General features: G+C 38.3%; 1 protein-coding gene across 1 annotated transcript; it reads left to right on the top strand.

Annotated features, from left to right (window-relative positions):
- The first annotated feature begins 1,511 nt into the window (after positions 1 to 1,511).
- LOC117426738 (pepsin A-like) lies at positions 1,512 to 8,277 on the top strand. Its single transcript, XM_059003952.1, has 9 exons — positions 1,512 to 1,564; positions 1,959 to 2,109; positions 2,452 to 2,569; positions 3,068 to 3,186; positions 3,529 to 3,728; positions 4,453 to 4,569; positions 4,896 to 5,022; positions 5,367 to 5,465; positions 8,116 to 8,277. The coding sequence occupies exons 1-9, from the start codon at positions 1,512 to 1,514 to the stop codon at positions 8,275 to 8,277; spliced, it is 1,146 nt and encodes a 381-aa protein (XP_058859935.1).
- Positions 8,278 to 10,978: the final 2,701 nt, after the last annotated feature.

Genomic DNA, 10,978 nt, shown 5'->3' with positions numbered 1-10,978 from the left:
TGTAAAACAGCACTGGACTAAAACAAGCCATTCACCCTCGTTACGATCTCCTTCCCCACTTCGAGGGCGAAATTCAGACAGGACCCTTTTCTGTCGGTCGCATTGTGTCACAAATAAATCAATGTGTTATAAATTATTATAAACTTGTAATATAGAACCAAGTTAAGTAGACCTACTAGAGATATTTCTCTTATCTCACTTATCAGCAAATTCAAACACGTTAATAATCTTAAAAAGCAATTCTTTGCAAACAGGACTTCAGCAGCAGTCTTATCTGGCTGGTAAGTGGTAGCTGGTAGCGATTAATGACATACAAACATGTCTTGTGCATTCAATGCAACAATGCTCACACGTGTCTTTGTTATGGAAAAAAAAATTATACAATGGTTAAAAGATCAAAAGACACGACTGGTCTGTTCTTTGCTAGCCTGGTCTTATTTGCTTTCAGAACAGTGAAATAAAATATTACTTTCTGATGTTTTATTTTTCATTACAGAACTGGCTGGACTTCTTTGTTTGTCAAACATTTAGAAACGTTTAGTTAACGGTGTCCCATAATGCCCTAAAACAGTGGTGTTTAGATATATTCCAACAGCCAACATGGAATTAAAAAAACAATACACAATAAAAATGTTACAAGGAAGTGGCTCAGAGTTTTAATGAAATGGGAGTGTTTTGTGGAGCAAGAACAAAAATAAAATAATACCACTCATGTTTCAACTGAACATATTGCTGTGTTTTCCAAAGTCATTGCTGAGTGTCCTTCCCATAATAATATCATAGCCAAATAGAAAACTATATCCAGTTCCCTTGATAGTACTATCCATACTATACACATCCTGATATGCTTTTATTAGAACAGCTGACAGGCTATAACTTTCATTGAGCTGCAGTGAGAGGCAGTACATCCATACCTATAAAACACTCAATAATGGTACATTTAGAAATACTAGGCTGTGTCTTCGGTGTATACATGAATACATTGAATGAACCTAGTTTATAAATCTAGGGTTTAACACCCACATCGCTCATACAGCATAGCTAACTTGTAATATTTGTTCCAGATCCTTAGAGATGCCATTTCTACTATAGCTTTGGTGCCCCAGTGACATTTTCAGTGAGGGATTTGGTTCACAATCAAGTTAATTTAGTCCCATAGCAGCGTTCAGAACTTCAGTTACAGAAACCAAATATATTGCAATATAATACAATATATATATATATATATATATAATTTTAAAAATATACACCTTCATCTTGAGACTAAATGAACAATACCTTCAACTGGAGCCAAACTGTTTCCATCTGATTGTGGCAATCAAGGTACAAATTTTGATAAGCTTTCCAGAAAATATTCATATCACTGTGACATTTAGGGTCAAAGGAAAAACTTGATTATACATCACACATCTTATCGGGATTGACAGGTACATAAGGAGACACTTTGAGACTTTTCAGTAGGTTCCGAAAAGTTTCTTAAGTCCTGAATCTACTCGACAGAAGTAAAGAAAATGAAGTGGCTTGTATTGATTGCCCTGGTCGGGCTTTCCGAGTGCTTTTTCAAGTAAGTTTCATTTATCTTCTCATATATAATTAAATGCTTGTCTCTTTAATTTGGGAGCACAGCTCAGGAAAGCTTCCTGCAGAAATCAACAAAAAGTTTTAAACTGTTAAATTTCAAGTCCTGGTCTAACACTTGGTACCGGTAGTTTATTTAATAGACTGGAAAAAAGTACAATGTTCCAGTGGATCTTGGCCCCTCGTATACCACAGTTTAGAACTACTGTATATAACCAATTGACTAGTGTGTTAGAAACTTAGCATACTCTATAGGGATACAGAGAGAGAGAGAGAGAGAGAGAGAGAGAGAGAGAGAGAGAGAGAGAGAGAGAGAGAGAGAGAGAGAGAGAGAGAGAGAGAAATGAAAATAATGAAAAGAACCCTGACTCTTGTTTCAGGGTACCACTGGAGAAGGGGAAGTCTGTCAGGGACATCCTGCAGGAGAAAGGTTTGCTGGAGGATTTCCTGAAGAGAAACCACTATAACCCTTATTCCAAATACCAGGACTTTGCCCAGACCGCAAACGAGCCCATGGTCAACTACATGGATGTAAGTACAGTTATTTAAATTAGTAAAAAGTATAAATTACCTCTAATTACCGCTGTTAAAAGATTTAACTAAGTAATTCTGTATTTCAGGCCACAGTATTTTTGCACAGTATTTTCTGCACTTTCACCATGCTTTTTCATTGGCTCTACTCAGCATTTACTATAGTTCACACTGGTTTGCCATGTTTGTTAATATGCTTTACCATACCTCGCTATTCTTTACAGTGCTTACCTAGACTTTACCATGCTTTCCGTATGCTTTAAAACACTTTGCTATGCTTTTACTATGGTAAACGTTTATAAGGGTAGTCACATTATTTGTATGTGTTTTTCTCATGCCTAGATGTCCTACTTTGGAGTCATCTCCATTGGAACCCCACCCCAGTCCTTCAAGGTCATCTTTGACACTGGATCTTCCAACCTCTGGGTGCCCTCTGTCTATTGCAACAGCTATGCCTGCAGTAAGTAAGGAGTACTTGACTACACCCAAAGCATCCAGAGAAAGCAATGATTATGCAATAAGACTTTCCTCATCTGCTTAATTAGTACAGCATAATTAATGCTTGTAGGTTTCCAGCTAGCAGTAGAACACCTGCCCGTATTGATCCAACTGCTGCTGTTTGATCTCTAATGCTTAATTAACCAATTACTGCAGGGGTGGTCAAAATGAGTTTAAAGAACTGTTTTTCAAAATGCTCAGCAGATCACGGCACCTTTGATGTGCCGTTCTTTGGAATACCTCACTAAGAATCACATTTTTTCTTATCGAAGTCAACAGCAACTCACAAAGTGAATGATACGACTACTACTACTACTACACTAATAATAATAATAATAATAATAATAATAATAATAATAATAATAATATACAAAGATCACCACTTGTTTTGTATGTCAACTAAATTACAATAGTTTTTTTTTTAAGAACATGATAACTTATACTACACTTGTTTTCTTAGCAAACCACAAGAAATATGACCCATCTGCTTCCTCCACCTACCATGCTACCAACCAGTACATCTCCATCCAGTATGGCACTGGCAGCATGACTGGCTTCCTGGCTTATGACACAGTGAACGTGAGTGAATGCAAGCGTCACATCCGTTGACACGGTGTGTTCTCGTTGTATGTAAGTCATGGTAACTGCGTGCAACATACTGTCATTTACTGTCAAACTGTAATTACTTTGAAACATTTGCATTTTTGTTTCATAGCCTCATAAAAGTTGTTTTTGAAATCTGCACAAAGATAATTCATTGGAAAGGCCTAACAAAGTCCAATGGTACAGAGAAGTGTGGTAACACTATGGTAAAAATATATATATATATATATTATTAAGGCTTAATAAATATTAGTGAAAATAATTTACATTAAATCCTAAATCCTCAACTGAGTAATCATTTCATGTTTATCCTCAAAGGTGGCTGGCATCAGTGACCCAAACCAGATTTTTGCTCTGAGCACAACTGAGCCTGGCAGTTTCCTGTATTACGCCCAATTCGACGGCATCCTGGGCCTGGCGTTCCCCTCCATGGCCTCCGGGAAAGCCACCCCCGTGTTCGACAACATGATGAACCAGGGGCTGTTGTCTCAGGACCTGTTCTCCTTCTACCTGAGCCCGTGAGTCTTCCAGCCTGACTCTCAAACACACCTTTAGACATTGTAGGAGTCAACAAATTGATAGTGTAAGCAGAGTTCACAACGTTCAGCGTCACACACACTGTTAGGTAAGATATATAAGACAGGCTCTTGAGTGCGAGTGAGAAAAAGCTGCCTGAATCCTCTACTGATGACAGACTGTCTCCGTACCTGAGCTTTTTCTCAGAACATTACATAACTGATTATTATCTGTTTATAGCTAGGTCCTACATTGTCGTGTCTAATAATGTTTGAGCTACCGGTATATGTGTGCAGCTTTTAAATATTGGAATCAATAAATGGAAACTTACCAACATAGCCATTGGTATTGTGCTCACTCATCTGCAGACATCAAATTAGTTTCCTTACAACATCTGAAGCTAAAATGTTCTTGTTCAGGTTTTGGACCTAAATACAAGCACTAAATAGAAGTCTATTAACATCATGTGTGTACACTGTAGTTAACGCGTCTTTGATTGGGAGGATAAATGCATTTGACAAAGTTATTGCTAGTAGGATTTCGGCTATGTAATAAATAAAGCAACAAACATAAAGCTAGAGTTGGTCAGTAACATACTGATCATGGCCTAATGAAAACATTTACTCTGGATCACACAAATCCTGAATAACCCAGCTGTACAAACTGTACCTATAGAAAGTGTATTCAAATGACTTAGCAAAAACAGTGTATATTCTGTCCTTTTAGCAACAGCCAGTCCGGCAGTGTGGTGACCTTCGGTGGGATTGACGAGTCCTACTTCACTGGCAACATCAACTGGGTTCCTCTCACCTCTGAGACCTACTGGCAGATCAAAGTGGACTAGTAAGTGAACACGTTTCTCTGTCCTTCAGTTTATAAGGGCTAACACTATGGGGATAGCTATTTATTTATATGACTATTACAATTATTATAATCTAGCTTCAGTCCATATGAAAACCCCCAAAGATTGCATGAACTAGAGCTTTTATTTTCTTGATATTGCAGAACGGCTTTGTCTTGTTCATTCCATCTAACAACACAACTTATTATTCAGCAATTCAGTGTTGCAAGCGCTTCATTCATTCTTTGATCCAGTCGAGGCGCTATGGCCATTTTGTTGACTAGGAACAAGCCTGACACTATTTTTTGTTGTGGTTTTTGCATTACAGCATTCAGGTGAATGGCCAGACTGTGGCTTGTGCCCAGAGCTGCCAGGCCATCGTTGACACTGGCACCTCCCTCATTGCCGGACCCTCTGGCCCCATAGCCACCATCCAGAGTGCTGTTGGTGCCTCCGTAAGTCCATGTGTCTTGATTCCATGTCGGTGGAATTGATTCTGATGTGCAGTTGTCAATTACTGTTGAATCTTTTAATCTTAGTTGACTGGCCTGTTAAAATAATTAATAAAATAAATAAAAAGAAATGTAGCTGTCAATAAATCATTTATTACATGTTTACAACATGCTTTCCATCACAATAATAAATGATTAGTTAAAACGGTAACACTTAGGTTGAAGGGTCTGCTATGCACGTATAAACTTGTTAATGGATACAAAACAGCCTGATCTAATTCTTAATAATGCTGTGTTATATTTGTTGGTGGTATATTCTCAATGTAATGGCTTTCTTCCCTTGACAGACTGGCATCAGCTGCCAGAATGTGCCCAGCATGCCTGACGTTATCATTGGCATCAACGGAGTTCAATACACCCTGCCGCCTTCTGCCTACATTCTGGAGGTATGCAATAGTTTGTTACTGTGCAATCCACTGTGACAGTAACTTGTACAGTACTCTACGGGATTGAATACTGTAATTCACTGCACAATGAAGAGGGAACACTAGAATACATATGATTCTTCATACCGTTTTCATAATGAACATTTTTGGATTGACATCATTATTCGGTTACAGTCAACAATCAGTTAGACTGAACAGCTTTGAGGTGCCCAAACTTGTATCCACCCTGCCTCCAGCCCTGGTTTCGGTGACTTGGTTCAACTTGATAAAAACAAATAAGCTGTCATTAAAATAGAAGACATCACAGTAACTGTATGCTGATGACATCCATTGCCACCAAGTAGCTGGTGTTGTGCGGCAAAGTCTTGATCACTCACAGGTCTTGTTCTTTAATTGCAGAGCTACGGTGGCCAGCAATGTTCCAGTGGCTTCCAGGCTATGAACATCCCGACTAACGCTGGAGATCTCTGGATCCTGGGCGATGTGTTCATCAGGCAGTACTACTCCATCTTCGACAGGACCAACAACATGGTTGGGCTGGCCAAGTCTATTTAAACCAGTCCTCTTCCCACTCTTTGAATGACCACATCCCCCCCCTGGAGCCAGCTTTTTCAGGGAATGACTTGGTGAGGTGGCAACAGTGTTCCCTGGCAACGTCTGAAGAAGGCTGCCTGCACGTCCTTTCCAAATAGTGTACTAAAGTCCTCACCTTCAAGTGCTCTACTGTACAGCTAGTGTTAAGATGTATTATTAAATAAAATCAGTACAAATAAATAAAGCTCAGTGTGTTTGTGTGACTTGTGTGAAGAACATCCTTATAAAAACAAACCCTAATGCCTTACTCTTACTTAGAGCATTTTACAGCACAAGGAAATCACCCTGGATTCCATCACTCACCAATCCGTGGTTATCCTGGTGCTGACAAATGCTCTAACACGTTGTGGGTTATCCTGGCTAGGGTATAGCTTGACCAAATCAGCTCCTAATGGGTGGTTGATCCCAGACCTTTTGAAAAAATGTGGCCCTCAGGCATCTGAATGCAGAGTCCAGGTACACCTGTCACCGTTAAAGATCTTCAATGTCATCGTTCTGTACTCAGGGGGGAAATGGCAGTAAAAGGGCAGCTTCAATTATATGAGCCGTAACTGGTCAAATAATACCACACGTTTTGACGTGCAGTATCAATAACATGAACCAATGCACAGTATCGAGTATCAGTGTATTGATGAATACTGATGTATCAGGACCATTGTTATAAATCCATTGGGCTGCCATTGCTAATAATGTTATGGTCATCTAATGGTTCTGCCCACATTTATTTAAGAGTAATACACTGACATTATAATGCTATCCCCAGTGAAATCTTCTACACTTTTATATAAAACAACTTGGTAGGCTCACTATCTGGACTATTTTTGAATCAATGGTTACACAAAGTGATTCAAGTAAAACATTGTAATAATAAAAAAGACCACACAACTAAATAAAAAAGAAGGACTATGAAACTTCTTCAGCCTTTTAAACATGACGGGGACATGAATGTTGAGATGCAATCAGTACTGAAGTTAAAATGTCCATTAATGGCCTTAGCAAATATATTAGCCATATTGTATTTGCAAGTTGCATATGTTTGGTCAATTAAGGTAAGTTACCGGCAGAGTAAAGGCTCCAGAGACTTTTCAAAGGAAGTAGAAATTAAAAGTTCAACCGCAGTGAAAAAAACACAATAAGTGAAATAAAATGATGTATGATGCAGAAAAATGACACAGATTGTTTTAAAATTTTGTGAATGCACCTGTGTCTGTATTATTTAAATTGAAAATATTACATGAGTGCTATTGTCCCTCTAGCATGTTGTATCTTGAGCTTGTTTTCTCTTTATTCCAGTATGATGATCAACGACACTATTGTGGACACTGGGACCTCTCTTTTAGTCTCTCCATCCTCAGCCATGAATGACATCCTTGACATCCTTGGGGCTGCCATGGATCAGAATGGAGATGTAAGTTGTGGGCACTGTCTCATGGGTTTGCAGTGACTCACTAGACAGTGGGATGATGGTAGAGTGCTGTGGGAGGCTCAATAGGGGGCACTCTGCACTCTGCCACAAAATGGGACTCTGGTCTGTCCTTCTGCAATGTGAAACCGAGCCTCTCTGCACTGCAGAAGAAACAAAGAAAAGCAACGTTGTTTTCCCCAGTGTCCAGGCTTCAGATCTCTGAACTAAAATTAAATCTCTGTGGATCAGTCCTTCAACTACATTCAATAATGGTATCACTGAAACAAAAGCCTTTGAGTCCAATCTGGATAGGTAGCAACTGTTCCTTTCCAATGAGTTTTTTTTCACTTACAGGTCAGTGTTGATTGCAGTGCTCTGCCAAGCCTTCCTGATCTAGTCTTCACAATTAACGGAATGACTACTCCCTATCTCTTTCAGCCTACATTGTCAATGTATGGATATATATATATATATATATATATATATATATATATATATATATATATATATATATATATGTGTGTGTGTGTGTGTGTGTGTATATATATATATATATATATATATATATATATATATATATATATATATATATATATGTGTATATATATATATATCTGTCAGCTGTGAGTCTTTTGTTTCTTTGGTCTGCAGGAACAGTTCAATGGAGAGATATTGTGCAACGTTGGTATCCAGGGTATGGATATCCCCACCCAGAACGGAGAGCTTTGGATCCTGGGGGACGTCTTTATCCGACAGTACTACTCCATTTTTGACAGGGACAACAACAGAGTTGGACTGGCCAAAGCTGTTTAAACTATGCTCTTCAGAACCAGTGGCTGTCAACCCCAGTCTTCATGCACACCTTTTAAATCTGCATTGTTTCCCAATGCACACTGAAAAAGCCTGTTGCTGCAGTGATTTCTCTTTGTGCATCATAATACAAACTGGTTGAAAGACCAGCACAAGGTCAGGTGTACTGGAGAACTGGGACTGGTCATTACTCATGCTCCATTTCTATTGCTGTCAGTATTAATAGCAGTATTGCAAGACATTGCTTTGCAAATTAAAAAAAAAAAAAAAAAACTGATCACATTTTTTGTTAGATTTCTTTCATTGTCATTCCACTGTTACATTCCTGTTTAAGCAAACTATCGAAAAGTAAAGGTTAATAAGTAGACAACATTCTATGGCTGAGCCGGAACCTGAGTTGGAATTTGTAATGAATATTGCCTATCCTAAATTCATACAGAGAGCACGTACATCGAAGCACTTCAGCACTGAGTGTTCAATGTAGAGGATAAAATAAGAAATGTAATTCTGCGAATTCAGCTGTTTTAATTAAGGTTCCCAGTCCAGGCATTTTTTTCTCACAACACAAACAGAATACTCCAAGTACTGGGTTTACTTAACTCCTGAGGAGGGATGTAAAGAGTCCACCCAATACCAGTATTGCAATCTGATAGTGAGTTTAAGGCTTGGGGTAGAATATAGAGTTAGTATTAAAGCACAGTTTACAATCTGGATGATCCTGGAGCATTTCAGACAACAACAACGTGAAAGTTAAAGGCAATCAAATAACACAGTTCCTACACAATTAAGGGCAGTTAGAGTTCAGGAGGCCAACAGCGTTAGTGGTAGTCGGCAGTTTTCTGTGTGTTTTTTTTTTTTTAATCTCTATCCTATCTACTCATGAGAGATTTCAATCAAGAGAGCTTTGAATAAAGTCTGTTAAAACTGTACAGTAACATACCGATACTGCACCTTTTAAAGATATATGTTATATTGTAACATAGCACGGCACAGCCAACACACACAAGATAATGTTGAAAAATAAAGTGAAAATAAATATTTACTTTTCCGTGTTTCAAGGAGGTTTATTTGTGGCACAACTCCAGGCTGTGTTTGCTTGTGTAAGTCTAAAAAACTGGACAGAAGGGAAAGCACAGACGCCTTTAAGTCGGTATTTGTCTTTACAGGTATTTCTTTATTTTTTTTATTTACCTTCATACATACAAAGGAAGATTAATTTAAGAAAAGCACCTGCAGTCACTGTGTGCACAACTGTACAATGTTAAGTTTCCTATCTATGTATCTATTTTATAATGCATATATATATATATATATATATATATATTGTGAACCTGACAAAGACCTGTTGTGTCAAAACGTGTAATACTAATAAAATGAAGGAAATCTTTTTTAAAAGACTACAGTAAATCTTGTCCTGATTTTGAGTGTGCGACTGGCAGAGCAGGGCTCTGCCCTTAGAAATACTGGCAGGGAAGGAGTTAAATTCTCCTCCCTGCCCAGGTTGATTGTGTCAGCTGGGAGCAATCAGTCAATTAATTATTCAATTATGGACTTAGCCACCTGGCATAAAATGAGGCCTCAGCCACCCAGTTGTAGAGAGAGTTCTGGAAGGAGAAGAAGTGGTTTTCATTTTTGCAATCCAGTGAAGGCAACGCCCAGCCTGGAAGCTTTATTCTTTTGTAAGTTTCATTTTGTTTGTATTTTGAACTTTTGTTTGGCCCTTGTGCCGGTTTTATTTTGTATTTGTTTATTAAACTTTATTTTGAACTTCTAAACTGTCTCTGAGGCTCAACCTCGGTCATCCTTGTCACATTTGGTGCTCAGAAATGTGACAAGGATGACCGAGGTTGAGACTCAGAGACAGTTTAGAAGTTCAAAATAAAGTTTTTAATAAACAAAAATACAAAATAAACCAGCACAAGGGCCAAACAAAAAAGGTTCAAAATACAAACAAAATGAAACTTACAAAAGAATAAAGCTTCCAGGCTGGGCGTTGCCTTCACTGGATTGCAAAAATGAAAAACCACAACACACACAGAAAACCGCTTCTTCTCCTTCCAGAACTCTCTCTACAACTGGGAGGCTAAGGCCTCCTTTTATGCCAGGTGGCTAAGTCCATAATTGAATAATTAATTGACTGATTGCTCCCAGCTGACACAATCAACCTGGGCAGGGAGGAGAATTTAACTCCTTCCCTGCCAGTATTTCTAAGGGCAGAGCCCTGCTCTGCCACAGCGATCAATTGGTCTTTTGGACTTCAATCTATAAATCAAGGTTGGTGGATCGATTTGAGAAGTAAGCGGAAGCCCAAACAGACTTTTTTTTGTTTGAATATACATTTGCCTTATATGGTCGGCACCTCATTGGAGTTCACACAACAAAGTGGATATTGAAACCTTATAAAGTTAAATTGTGCAATCTCAAACAGTAAATGCATTTTCAGGAATAAACATCCTGACAAACAAACATGAGCATGTATAAAATCCTTTTATATGTACCTGAATTCAGACCCATAATGAAGAAGCAGTAGATAATGATTTTTTCTTGAAAGTCTTTGTCACTGAGTAGGTGTATTTTAATTAAAGTAATCAAGAGCAGGGGTTGGGTTTTGTCTCGATTGTCCCACATCCTAGTAAAGGGTCTTATTTTTTTATGTTTTCAACATTTTACAATTTTTCTCCCCAATTATGGTATGTACAATTAT

Source organism: Acipenser ruthenus, chromosome 29, assembly GCF_902713425.1.
Source record: "Acipenser ruthenus chromosome 29, fAciRut3.2 maternal haplotype, whole genome shotgun sequence".
NCBI lineage: Eukaryota > Metazoa > Chordata > Actinopteri > Acipenseriformes > Acipenseridae > Acipenser > Acipenser ruthenus.
This window is presented reverse-complemented; position numbering and strand designations above follow the sequence as displayed.

What these genes read in the sequence shown, in the direction of transcription:
- LOC117426738 (XM_059003952.1), top strand. Translation starts at nt 1,512, where the DNA reads ATGAAGTGGCTTGTATTGATTGCCCTGGTCGGGCTTTCCGAGTGCTTT. An exon ending in CTTTCCGAGTGCTTTTTCAA is followed by an intron (nt 1,565 to 1,958) that starts GTAAGTTTCATT and finishes CTCTTGTTTCAG; the next exon opens with GGTACCACTGGAGAAGGGGA. An exon ending in AGAGTGCTGTTGGTGCCTCC is followed by an intron (nt 5,023 to 5,366) that starts GTAAGTCCATGT and finishes TTCCCTTGACAG; the next exon opens with ACTGGCATCAGCTGCCAGAA.